Source organism: Eleginops maclovinus, chromosome 23 (assembly GCF_036324505.1).
Source record: "Eleginops maclovinus isolate JMC-PN-2008 ecotype Puerto Natales chromosome 23, JC_Emac_rtc_rv5, whole genome shotgun sequence".
In the NCBI taxonomy this organism is placed as follows: domain Eukaryota; kingdom Metazoa; phylum Chordata; class Actinopteri; order Perciformes; family Eleginopidae; genus Eleginops; species Eleginops maclovinus.
In genome coordinates, this window is record NC_086371.1 from 4,776,419 (window position 1) to 4,790,728 (window position 14,310).

The window sequence follows — 14,310 nt, forward strand, 5'->3', positions numbered from 1 at the left end:
CAGAGTTGGCTCCTTGTTTTGAGTGCCTTTGCTCTAAATCAGTGAACTCTCTGCTCCCTCAGTTGCCCCACATTGTCAAAGTGTGTGTGAGATCCCCTGTGTGTTGCTGCCCTCATTGGCTGCTGGTGGAGCAGCGCTGCTCTGTGTATTTTTGGCCATTGGAGCAGATAATACTGCGGCGTGCAAGTTGCCCTGTCAGTCCAGCTGCGTCAAGTCCGCCATAAACAGCTACACTACTACCGGAAGCAAAGCGGGTTTGTTACCAAAATAAGAGCCTACTCTAATGGCAGGTGGAGTGAAAGTCATAATACATCCAAGCAAAATTAAGGATACATTAATGAAGACATAACTGATCATAAAATAGAACTTTCCATTTCCACTGGTTGACTAATTCCAATTATTGTTAATAAAAGGCCATCACAGAAATGTACTCATAGAATATCAGGACATTCTGATGTAGTTTCAGAATAAAATACCTTTTTATTTTATTCTAATTACATTGCCTTGTTTTTATGCTGCTGCAACGAAAAACAATGCCCAAATTGGGATCAATAAAGTATTTCTATCCATCCATCTATCTTTGAAATATCATATACATCCCTCTAAAAACAAAAGGACGATAGCTCTGAGTTTTCAAATGTATTTTATTCTGAAACATCAGAATGTTCAGATATTCTCTGAGTGGCTAGTTGGGGTGGCCTGTTACTAACCTGGTAATACCAGCCTGTTTGACTTCGATTCTCTCCGGCATACAGTCTGGAACAGCGTCATTGGATTTGGATTACTGTAATAGGTGGAAAATTGTCTGAAATGTATTGGAGTTCCCTTAACCAATCACTGACGTTTGGTAATGACGTATGTTATGCGCCGAAGGGCAGGCTCTGACCTGACGCTTCCTACTTGCGCTTTCACAGTAGTAAACAAATCGCTACCTGCGAGCGTGGCTGTCAAAGTGGCTGTCAACGACATGTGTCGATGTTGTCAATGTAACCTAAGGATTCAGGGGACAATTCGAAACTCGAAACAATTATTTGAAAAAAAGGAAGAAATATTTCAAGAGTTGAAACAACCGAGCGGATAGCTAGTGGCATCTCTTCCTCCGTCGCCATTGTTGAACTACAGACTACACTACAATTCAAACTCCGCACCAATTCGACGTAATCGCTCTCAACCCCTCCCCCTGTTCGCTGATTGGACCGATATAATTCTGAGTTCCAGTAATCGTACCTAATGAGTTCTTGCCCAGTCTCACTTACAGGAGCAAAATGAAATTGGGCGGAAGTACGTAGGCTGGTATAGCCAGGCTAGCCTGTTACCACTCTGGAGTGAAATTAGTCTTTTATTATGGACAGTTTTCAATGTATTCTTATCTAAACACTGAGGGACGATAGCTCATATAGAGCTCCTGCGGTCACGTGACTTTTGGTTGGGAGCCACCATTTTGGCAGTCAACATGACCACCGGTGCCAGTGTTTTCTTACCGAGCGAGTATACTTCTCATTTTAATTCAAGTGAAATTCGGCTTTATAGTACAAAATTAGAGAGATTAAATATAAGCGACCCATATAATTCACCCGGTGTGCTTTTCAAGAGCATAACCTCCTGCTCTGAAGACGATGTACCCGACTTGCGCTACGCAGACATCCACAGCTATCTTGTAAGCTTTCCATCAGTGTACTCAGGAGACTCCCTCAGAGCGTACAAAAGCTTGGAGGCTTACAAATGGTGTCAGTCCGGCTTCGTAAACAACATTCAACTGTGGAGTCTTACATCCAAAAACTTCGGCATCATCACTGCAAGGGTAAGTATTAAATTATTCCAGTTTGATAGGCAGTGTCACGTTAGCATTGTTTGTTTATTAGCTTGGCTAGCTACGGAAGTGTCACGTTAGCATGTTTTTTAGCTTGGATAGCTACTGCAGTGCATCTGTAACTTGCTAGTTTGTATTTTTGATCGTACTCAACCAAAGTGGCTGGCGTTTTTTACCTTTATTTATCTGTTTTGGAATTTCATATAGGTTAATCACTCCCAAAGGCTTAATGAAAGTCAACTAAAGCCATGGGTGGTGGTGAGGAACGACGGTGTTGTGCTGGGAGCCCACTGCAACTGCACAGCGGGACTCGGGGAGAGCTGCTCTCATGTGTCAGCTGTTCTCTTCAGTCTGTGGGGAAAAAACAACGCAAGGCACGAGGAGATCAGCTGCACATCCAAAAAATGCAAGTGGGCCTCTCCCAGTGAGGATGCTGCGAAGAATGTGGAGTACCTGCAGGGCAAGGACATCATATTCAACCATACTCAACAAAATAAAAAGGGGAATTCCACCAAGGGTACCTCTGCGCCCCCATCTTTTAACACAGTTTTTGAAGTGCCTGGAGACAGTAGTTGGGTCGATGCCAAAATAAAAACCCAAAAAGTCAAATGTTAAGTTCATTCGAAGCTTCATCAAAGTCAACATGTATTGTTGAAAACATGTTATTGATGATTTAACTTTGAGAAATGGAGCCAGATATTGAAAAATGGTCATGAGACATGCATAGGTTGCCAGCCCAGTGAGGACATTCACCTTTTTATCATTGTTATTTAAACTAATCTCTGTCAGGGTCTTCCTATTAATCTTTTCCCTTAACAACACATTTTCAGCCCTTAGAGCTTGGCATTCTTGCTCAAGACTCTGGATGCGGGTACAGCAGGTTTCAGAGGTGCATGGTGGTGTTACTGGTTCAGGCTGGACAGGATCATCGGCTGAGTCTTCCAACGGATCTGTGATGGGGGGCTCCTTCAAAGGCTCTGTGATATGGTCTTCTGGGGCTGCATCAGTTGATGTCCTGATGAAAACACAGAAGCAGCAAAATAAGCTTTCATGCATACAATACTGATGGCAGTTTGACATGTTTACATGTTTACAGTTTGACATGTTTAATGGAAATCATATGATATTAGCCTTCATTAAATGACTGGTGTGACGTTATTGTTTATAACCATATCACGGCAGTTAACTATTTGAAATAAAATAATCTGAATAACACACCGATCACAAGTAGACCCAACATGTAATCAGACAGGAGTTTGATCTACCCACCTTTGACGGATGGCTTCTGCAGATATCTTTGCCTGCTCTACTTTGTGCAGTTTAGCCTTCTGCCTTCTGTTAAAAACCTCCAGTCTCGTTTTATGTCTCCTCTTCTCTGGAGATGGAAGGTAATCGAAAATTGAGGGGATAAAATCCGGACTCAACGGATTATCACTCTTTCTCCCTACAAAATAAGAAGGAATATTTCAACACGGGTTTGTTTACCACTAGCTTGCTACAAGCTAACTTGCTAACTGGCTAGGCTGCGCCAGAGCCACACTTGTTGAGTTAAAAAGGGACATCACAGTGTCCGTTAGCTATAATAACTGGGTGCTACTTCTTAAATTAAACTAATTAAATTTAATTAAACTGACCAGAAACTTTTTGTAGCATTGTACTGTATTCCTTCACCCACCTGATATGAAGTGATCACTGCATAAGCGAAAGCCAACGGCCGGGGGGTCCCATCTTTCAGTCTTTTTCTGAAGGCTCCTGGCTCTTTTAATCGCTCCAATCCACTTCTCCCTCCTCTCCGCGTCTTTAGGAATGCGATAATACGATACACCTTTCTTTTTCCCACGCCTATTTGTGCAACCTGGTGCACAGCAGTTATCCACCATCCTTGACAGTCTGCCAGTGCCTGTCAATTTACTGCCGCGATGACTGCCAAAATGGCTGCCCCTGTCGTATCTCGTCACGTGACCAGCATATATGACATCATCTGCAGGAGCTCTATAGAGACATTTCAAAATGAATGGCCTACAAAATGACCAACGATCAAATACATATGAGTCTACACATTTAAAAAGACTGTTATTTACCTTATTATGACATTTTTTGCAGTTTTGTTCTTAAAAAAAAAAAGCCTTTTAGTGTTTTTAGGATGTTAAGTTACCGCCAAAATAAAGACATAAAGAAAGATTCATTTCCGGTTGCCAATGGAGTTGAGCTCGAGCCGAGACCTGCAACTGAAAATCCAGTTTAAATTTAAAGCAGTTTAAATATTATTTCCTGTGGTTGGATTAATGAGTCTGAGGAACCTTGGAATGTCTTCAAAGCAGCGGTAAACTAAGTGTTTTCTGGTATTTATGAGAAAAACTAATGTTGATATATGTAAATCCAGTATAAAACAAATTAGTCTTAGGCGAACGATAATGTGTTAACTCTAAAAGGTATAAATGTCCAATCAAAATGACGGTTAGCTTCAGATGATTTGACATTTTAACCGTCCTTAACGTTTGTATTTTGACCGTTGGGTAGCTTACTATGTTAGCTAACGTTAGTGTAACATGATTAGCCTGCTAAAGTTAACATTACCTTGTCATATGTAGTCTTTATACATCCATGGTTGGTACCAGAGTTTTCAAATTTCCGCCTCCCTCTTTTGAGTCATTACCTTTCTATTCTTATAACGTGTTCAATGCTAATTTTACGTATGGTTCTCAATGGCACATAAGCCGAGTTCATTAACAGCATATAAACTATAATGTTGGTTAAGCTAATCACGTGTTCAGTTTTAGCTAACATGGTAAACATGTGAACGTGACGAACCACAGACGAAGCAATAGCTCCTTACCAACTATAGTAGACAAGGTTTCTGTATAGAAATTTGATTCCATTTAAGAATCAACACTTTCTTGTATTATGTTTTAACAGGACAGAGTGGCATGGATTATATTGTATAGCTATAGAAGTGTTTTTGTATTTCGAGGTATGTTACTCGGCTAATGCTTTTATTTTGAACGGTCACACCGGAAGCCCTGTGATTGACTGTAGCTCACTTGACGCTGGTTGTCTCCCCACAGACTCCACCAGGAGCGACACTGGAGAGCAGCAACTGGTTCGCTCGCCTCGCCGGTGCTGCTGCTGCTGCTGCTGCTGCAACACCTACAACAGACAGGAGAACCGGCTGACCAACCCAATTCAAGTCTGGTGGAATAACGCTGCATTGAGCTGCCTTCAAACATTTGTAAAGGCTTTACTCTGTACTTTGAGAGAAGAGCTTCCTCGCCAATGGCAAGTCCGGTTGCAGACATAGGACAGTCTCATCAGCATCACCCTGTGAGCGAGGCGGCCGCAGACTCCGCGTTTCAGGAGGCGCAGACATGGATAGAGGTGAGTCACAAAACAGAGTCCAAATACTGGTTTAACTTAAGCACTTTGCTTCCTTCTTCGCACAGGTGATTTGTTGTCATTGTGTGGCCGTAGTTACTGGTTAGCAGCCTGTATTTGCTGTACCTTTAAACTGCAGTTAGATTTTATTGCTTCGTCACCTGTTGAAAGGTTACTCAAACTGCAATTATTTGACTCGGACTCTGACGAAATCTTCCCAACAACATTCTTTAAGTCCTTCTGGGGGTTTACTTTGTGGCTGTTGTCATTGTTTGCCAATATGTTGATTTAATTGGTATTTTGATTATCTGCTATATGGAATTCCTATAATTACTTGAGTCTAAAACTCAATACTGAGTGAACAACATTATTTATTACCCTCAAAAATATAAAGTTGAATTCTTAATCTCTAATGATTTTGCCTCAATACAAAAATATCTAAAGAGTATATTGCAGATGGTTGTGGTGGACTCTCCTAAATGTTGCAGCAGGCACTGAGTTGTTTTTGGCCAGGGTGGCATTGTACAGTAGCTGTGACTGCTGAGGGGCCTGTTGCGTGTTTGGCTCCAAACAATGAATGCATCATGTGGAATGGATTTTTTTTGCCTCATCGCGAGCCTGGTGAACAATAATCACACAAACAAGGTTTTGTTCTGGGAGAATTTCAATCACGACACTTGCCTGCCCTCATTGCATTTGACTTTGTCATCCTGCAGTGAGCTGTGCTCCTGTCAGAACCCTGACGGCTGGCCTATTATCTGCTGCATGTTGTTGGAATGCTGTCACAGCGCCGCACGTTTACATAAAGGCTTAAAAATGTGATCTGGAGCCCACCGTTGCATAGAGTGAGTGATTTAATGTAGCAGGGGCGTTGGTAAGGATTATGGGGCCTCTGGAAAGGAAAAGGGCTGTGAGTCCCCCATACTCTTCAATCAATCACGTGTAGCTAATCAATGACACGTTGAGCGATAGCCTTACACTAGTTGTGTAAAGTGATCAGCGCTAATGACATGTTCACACCTCATAGTACAGATCTACTCTACCTGACTACACTAACATTTAATCAACATTGGCTTAATTTCGCACTGCAGATTGTATCTCAAAGGCCTATTGGTAGTCATAGCCTACAACAGAAAAATGTGATGACTCATTAAATAATGCTGCCTACTGTCTTTGTGGGCCAATGGCTGTATTTGTATCTGGCCCATATTAATATCTGTTATGTTTGGATTTTGGGTACATTTATTAATTTCACAGTCATTTTTAGGTTTATTAACCTTAGCCATATTGTTGAATCCCTGCATGAATCAGTAGCCGCACTGCATGTATTATCTCAACTGTTATTGACTGGTCTTCAGTTTTATATGCATTGCATTTCTCAATGCTGCCTCTTGACTGACAGTAACAACAGTTTCTTTTATATTATCAAAAGAGTGTCTGAGAGCATGTCTCGTTTTGAGAAATAGTATTTTTTTAAGGGGGTTTTCAACTCTTTGTATCTACATACCACCCAATATGTGTTCATGTGTAACTAGCTATTAAAATGCTGTTTTCAGACGGATTCAAGTGTTTCACATCTTAAAGCACTATTGAAAATGACAGAGCTCCTTAATGGTGCCAGTCACCATTAAAGGCCTATTTAGCAGCACCAAACTCCTCGGAGGCCTTTATCAAGTCTTTAAAAAGCCACTACTGACCCAGAATCTCAGAGGCACATCAGGAATGAAGGCTATAAAGACGGGAGTGAACTGATACCCCTCCTGTGTTGTTGTTCTGTCACCCTTACCCCGCGGGGACTGATTTCATTACCCATACACACCTGATGACGGCCCTCCAGTTACCTCAGGCAACCACAGACAGGTCTCTGAATCTTAACTGAATAGACTAACACAAAGCCTCAGTCAGCATGCCATAGGCCTGGGTTTGCTGCCTTATATACAACTGCTGTGTCATATATGATGTCAGGACTTGTATAACAACGGGCCCCCTGTTTGTCTCCAGACAGCGTCCTCACAGGGGACTTCTGTGCTTCGTGTTGTTCACTTTTGTCAGCCTTATATCTTTGGTTGTAAGCAGAACTTTCAGTTTCTTTGTCTGTTCTAGTCCTCTTACATTTTGGGTTTGTACTCTTAGAGGTTTTTTTTTCAATTAAATGATATCAAAGACCCAAGTGCAATATTGACGTCGTATTGCAAAGTCATCTAAATCTTCGGACATTCCAAATGTTTGCCATTTCAAACAATGGCTGTCCATGTTAAAAAAAGACAATCATCATATCGACATGTCTCACAAAAGCACGTTTAATTCACAACCCTATTCACAACACATGTGTTTGGTGTGATTTCTTTGGAGCCCCTACTGGTTTGTTTTGGTGGGTGAGAATTATTTGAACCACACAGAAGCCCTTCAGACTGTTGAAAGCCTGATTAATGCTTTTATGTCAACTCCTTCTTCTGGTGTTTCCTGCCATAGCTGCGTCCTGAAACTGATTTATAGTAGTTGTAGGATGTTGACCAAAAGGTTGCCGCAGCATCACAACAGCATTCTAAACCTGTATCATACATTTATGATATTCCTTATGGGATGGATTGCACTGTAAATGACTTAGCAACTCAGGGTTTCCCGCAGCACATTACAGCCTAGGTGGCCGCCTAACCAACGCACGCCTGCTGCCTTAACTAAGGTCTTCCCAAAAAAATAAATATATGAGTGATATTAGCCGCGTTACTCCGTCCTGTTTTTGTTGGTTCATTGATTTATGTCATATAGCCTAAGGGTGTTTGCATGAACCCAATGAAATGATGTGACTGGTTCTTTCCCCCAGCACACATCTTAGTGGTTTGATGAATGTCTTTCTGTCGAATGACGGTCCAGTGAAGGACTACTTTGCTGTTTTTTCATCAAAGCGTAACTATGAGAGAATAACTTGAGTTGCGTAATTCCAGCGTTCATTATTATAATAAGAACTATAAACATGTAGGTTTTTCATCGGAACAAATGGACAACGTTTTTAAGTTCTGTAACCAAAAACTTTCAAATGTATTTTGGCAATTAGTGGGTAATGAGATGTCTTGTCAGTTTTTAATAAGACAGTCACTCTCTAGAGTATTTGCAAAGGTTTCCAAGGAGACACAATCATACTCAATAAAAGCAGACAGTTTTAAATAACTCAAGTCTATAAAGACTGTCGGTAGAGCTGCGGTGCCAGAGAGCTGTCGTGTACAGCTTAGAAACCACTTGATTTAAAATATGCTTATAACTGAGACTTTGCCGTGACAGCTGAACCCACATTGGTGTTCGTTTAAAAAAAGTTGTGTTGTAATCCTTTAGAAATTAGTCACAATTTGAGTGCAACAAACATCAGTGTGGTCAGTGTTCTTTGCATACATCTTCATGCCACGTGTGGTTCCCTTATTCATTTGATTTAATGCAGAAAAGGCTGTTTACATGGCTGTTTAGTTGCTTGGCGATGGCACTCATTGTCTTGTTAATACTTGATAAAGCTGCGTCATATGTGTCAATAATTTGTCATAATTCTTCTTGGCAACATGTCTTTTTTCCAGATCTCGTCTCAACTTGTTCAGAATCTCTTCTCTATTAGCTCTGTATTGTCTGGGTTTCACTACAACATTGAACCCCCTCCTCCTGTCCAAGTCATGGCATGTTTAGGGGGCTGTGATGATATGATGTTCCATTGTAGCATGCCTGAAAGGGAAAGAGATATCTACATGTCAATGGAGGGTATACTTTCTGTGATATCATTGTACTACAGTCTAATCACCATACTGCTCCATGTTACTTGATTCTATTCAGGGTTGATCTTTTTTGGTTTGTGTGCAGAATCATGCCACCATCCCACCTTATTTTGGTGATGTGTTCTTTAAAATCTTTAGAGAATCATAGAAAAATCCCAAATGCCTGCATCATATAGTGAGTCCTTTGCACACGGTCAATAGTTGATAAGCAATTGATGCACTGCTTAACAAACAGGTTTACATCAATCATCATGCAAGTACTGAAAGTTAAGACTGACCAAATCCAACTGGAATGAGATCCACAATATGAAGTTAAAGTGGCAGACGAGACTAGACTTGATTAAAGCTCATATGTTTGGAAATTAAAAGTTAGGGTGCCAGGAAACAATGAACTACCCAGGCAAATTGGGGAAAACAGGGTTACGGTAGCCAAGAACTGTGATGATGATTCTCACGCATTGTAAGAATGTGACATCTGGTGTAAACAAATCCATCAGCAGTCATTTGTCTGTCAAAATGCCTTTGACTGATGTGCTGAATAAGAGGATTAGCTTCATACCAGCACTGTACGTGTGTAGTCCTTTGAATCTGCCCTGCTAAACGCTTGTTGTATGCCATGATGGCACCAGAACTTGAAATAACCAATGCAGTTTATCTTTCTGCTTTTGGCCCCAGGCTGCTCTAGCAAGCCGGCGCCGTGTGCTCCGCCTCTGAATTTATCTATGATGTCATTCCCAGTTTTGGGGCTATTGTCATTCTTTCCAACAAAATGGACTGATATGTTAAGTGCTGAGCTTTCTTGTCAGTTATCACCAAAGCACATGAGACTCCGAGCCACTGAGGAGTGTCATTTTAGAAGGAAGTGTCTGTCAGAGGAGGCTTTAGGGTAGATTTTAGGATGTTCCCTTCATCACTCACCTAAGTGCTCCAATGAACTGGAAGTCCATGGTCCCCCCTCCTTACACTTCAATTAAGTTCTTACAGTACACCGTTTAGTGTATTATTCCAGGGTAAGGGCTCAATCAAAATGGGAACATGATTTATTTTAACTACCCAAGTCTGTCCCTTGGTTTCTCTGCATTCAGAGCTGAAGTTATCTGCTCTCATTGTCTTCTAAGCGCAGTCAGATTAATGCAAATTGTATATGCAGAGTAAATAAATTGTTACTGTTTGTCTCTTTTGGATCCCTCAGGTGACGCCAAGGCGACCAAGATTACACTATTCACTGTGCAAAATGCCACCAATCACAAGCAATCAGTTTTAAATAAGCTTTATTTTCATAGTTATAGCTGTTCAACATTTATTTATATTGCCTAAATGAAATCATCCATAGCACTATTGATTGAACACAACCTACAACATTGGATGCTGTCATTTCTTACAAGTTGTTTGAAGCTCCTTCGTTGCCAGGACTAATCAGAGCCACAGGGCCTCAGTCACTCACACAAATGACAAATCTCTGAAAGTAAGATGCTAATCACTAATCCTGTGGTTATGATCTCCTTAAGCTCAGCAAGCCGTCTGTCCTCTGCTGGTGGAGCAGGGAGAGGGTTTTTGACACAATGCCATGAGTGAATTTGATGTTTCAGAGAAGTGAACCATTTCATTATTACTCACTTATTATTTCAACCACTTTATAGCAATATCTTTCCAAAGTATAGATGCACCTTATTATGTATATCAGTGTTATGTCGGATGTGAATGCATTCATGTATGATTTGAACAGTTTTAAATTTTACTATACTTTACATACTTGGGGATATCCACTACGTAAGACCAGGATGTCAACAAATGGCTTCTAGTCTGGGTCCAGATGGGTCTTTATTAACACATGCATGCTGGGGTGAGGGATGATCGTGTGGTGGATTACCAGAGTAAATGGGAGATAAGCCCCCCACTCCCTCCGTCTTTACCATGTTTGCATGTCTGAACATTTGTTTTCATGCTATCACTGAGGCAACATGAATACACTTTACAACAGCTTTTTTGTTTCGTATTTTCTGTAGCTGATCTTGAAGGAAAGCCCTCCTGTTGTTGTGTGTCCTTCCTGGAGTGGTTTTGTGTAACGCCTTTTATCTCAAGGAGCTTTCGAAATAAAGCCGTGCATTGGTTGGCTGCTGTTCACTTCCAATAACGGCAAAGTGGATATCTGAAGGCTTTACCTGCCAAAGTAGACGAGCACAAGAAATGTTCTCTGCTGAAGCATGTAGGGAAAAGTCAAATGGCTCCAAGTATCTAGTAAAATCAGCAGGTACTTCATTTCACAAGCAAATATATTCAAATAAACTAAGTTACTAGGCAAGCTGACAACGGCTTCATCCAGTTAGGTTGATGACAATTCATCAACAACACTATTCTTACAAAGTGAATGTATTACTCAGTGAAACCTTTCAATGTCCAAATGACTTGCGTTTATTTTTAAGGGTGAATAGTTTAAGGGTTGCCTTTGGTAAGCCTTTATTTAAACAAGTCTATCCTATAGGTTTAAGAAGATGTTTAAGACCTACTCACAAACTGTCAAAGCTTGGGGGATTCTTGGGTCACATGAGTTGAGTTTGCATGGGAGGCTATAAAACAGTGCCATATCAAATATTTTAAAAAAGCATATTACCCCAGGGAAAGACTGGTGACCTGTCCACGATGGACCCTTACTGGATGGATGCTAAAATAGCCCTTCCCACCCGGACCCTAAACCGGATACGAATTACAGAAAATGGGATTATAAACACAAATGGAGACTATCAGCTGCTCAGTCTGGACGTCCCCTTTGACTTTTCTGGCGTTGTCTCTGTGTGACTGTGCCTGATGTTGCAAGTCTGTCACAAATCTTGTCCAGCCATCAGTTTTGTGTGTTCATGGATTGAAAAAGCATAAGAGCTTTCAAGGTGTAGAGAGCAAGGCGGACTGGCTCTCAAGCTGCAGTGCGACACACACACACACACACACACACACACACACACACAATCATGAGCAGCAGAGAGAAGGAGGTTCAGGCGGCTGTGTGCCAGGGCTGCACAGCAACGCTCTGCAGGGAAGCTGTTAACAGTTGTTAATACTTGCCACACTTGCAAGCATTTACTGTTCACTCTGAGGAGAAACATAACTGACGGCTGTTGAAAGCATAATGCTGATAGGACATGGAGGTTAGAATTATAATTTCAAGCATGTAGAGAATGTAACTACTGTCAGCAACTCTTTCTTTGTATTTGTTGATACTCTACGTTTGTCTGTTCTGTTATTGGGTGTTGGTTAGTTTGCTGCAAAGACTAAACTTAACAAACTTAAATTGAGTGTTTGTCTAATGATATAATTATCTGGAGGAATATGAAAGCTAATGAACCGGAGAAACTTTCCTTCTGTTGGTTTCCAACCACAAGCTGCTTCAATTAAGACATTACTATTAATATTGCTTTTTGTTAAGAAAAACATAACCACTCTGAGGCCTCTTAAAGTAAAATATGTTGTGTAAACTTCCTGCAATTTGATGTGCTACTCCATCATGAAAGCCACAGCATGTCTAAAAAAGCCCTGGAGTTTTTCTCAGTTGTTTTTATTCCTTTTGATCTTACCATAAAATGAAGCTTTTAAACTTGAAGGATCTGCTCTCCTTTTCATTAGGCAGCTGTCACAAACCAAGGATGACCTTGAAACAGACTCTCAGAACTCTCTAGAAGGGTTCTCTATCTTGTCTTGTTTAAGTCATATCACCACCCCCACACGGTAATACTTCACTTCCTCCAAACAGATTTTCTCAACACACCATATCAAAGCTTTCAGTCACAAGCATGTTCTGTAATCTTTACCCATAATAACAGGCCGGACCTCCTCTCCCATGTAATCTGCCATCACTCGATTGATTGCCCTTATTCAGAGGCAATGTGGGTCACTTTGAGTCCCATTCAGCTCAGATTTATGGATTGTTTTTGTGGTTTTAAGTGATGAGTTACAGGTTCATCTACTTCTACCGGTTAGTACAATTTCTGCAAATGTGTAAGAATCTTCCTCAGTCCCTCCAGCTGAGGTAAATATGTGGTGCAGCTTATTAGGTCACCGGCATGTGTAGATCTATAGTGGAGGCTGTTGAAGAGCGTAAAACAATTTTAAAATGTATTTCACAACATATTGCTCACAGTTATTGCTGTATCCTTTGGAGCTGTTCTTAGCTGCCATATGTGATATGGATAGGACGGACTGAAGTTTCTCCATCATCCAGGGGACGTTTCTAATTGGGTCATGTAGGCTGATCTGATTTCCTAGTTTTCTGAGTTGCGGCGCAGGGGAGCTGGACTCTTTCTGACTGTCGAGGGAGCAAGTGCAACCTGCACAGTTTGGCAGCTTGGCTGACATTCATACGGCAACCGTGTGACACCGTGTCTTTTATAAAAAATTCCTCTCCCTTTTTCTCCTTTGCTTCTAGCCTGCTCTTTTTCTAAAATACATTTTTTCTGGCACCATAGATATATGAATGGCCATGCTGGTCTGTTCCATAAAACTGTATTTTCTCTTGTGTTTCAGGGGAACATATTTTTTCCCAATCATAGTCATAGTTTTAAAAATGTGGTTAACCTTGTGAACTATAAACAGTTGCTGTAAAAACTTAGAGTGGATTTTCACATGAAAATAGCTGGTCTTAAGCTTGAACCGTTGCTGTAGCTGCTAGCTTTATGGCCAGCAAGAGCCCCTTCACTTTTATCAGCAGGTAGTCTCGAGGAGTTGTTGTTAATCCATTGACAAATACACTTTTAACACACTGCACGGCTATGGTACTGCTGACTTCAGACTCGCTGCAGAGAACCAGATAACTCAGGTCCGCCATGAATGGAGGCTTTTAGAACTGAGTGGGATGCCTTTCATTGTCTCACACACACAATCTCTCATACACACACACCCCGGCATTCCTGTGCCCCTCGATCCCTGTTCACACATACACACACATACGTGCAGAGCTCCCCAGCTGGTCGCCCCCCCCCCGACAACAATGCACGCTCACACAACACTCTGGAAAATGACACAATCGTCCCTCAGCTGACTGCCATTTGCCTGGACAGGCCTGCATGATGCAGCATTGCTGTCACTGTATTTCTCTCATGAGTGGAATTTCTGTACAGCTACCTTCAACGGGATTTATTACAGAATGCACTTTCTAATTGTTTTTAAAACATGAATTCTAAGTCGAAGTCAACAAATCCATCTTCAGAAATGTTACTCCTACTACTGAAAGCCTTTCATAAATAAGTAATTTAGGGAGGACAACATTGTTTGGGTAGGCCTATTTGGGTCTTTGTGCTGCAAGAACATGGACATCAACATCTCACAATGGTGCTAACTAGGAATTTATTTACTATATTTTGTTCTTTTCTGAAGCTTTTCATT

General features: G+C 41.2%; 1 protein-coding gene and 1 long non-coding RNA gene across 2 annotated transcripts in view; one reads left to right on the forward strand and one right to left on the reverse strand.

Annotated features, from left to right (window-relative positions):
* Positions 1-1,439: 1,439 nt before the first annotated feature.
* LOC134859467 (uncharacterized) lies at positions 1,440-3,804 on the reverse strand. Its single transcript, XR_010165103.1, has 3 exons — positions 3,486-3,804; positions 3,080-3,254; positions 1,440-2,825 (listed from the first exon to the last, which is right to left on the reverse strand). It is a non-coding gene; the product is annotated as an uncharacterized LOC134859467 (long non-coding RNA).
* A 1,073-nt stretch (positions 3,805-4,877) lies between these two features.
* Positions 4,878-14,310, forward strand: part of LOC134859875 (LIM and calponin homology domains-containing protein 1-like) — a 74,948-nt gene continuing 65,515 nt past the window's right edge. Inside the window, 1 exon segment of the mRNA XM_063876621.1 lies at positions 4,878-5,185. Coding sequence (XP_063732691.1) covers positions 5,084-5,185 — 102 coding nt within the window. The 5' untranslated portion in view covers positions 4,878-5,083.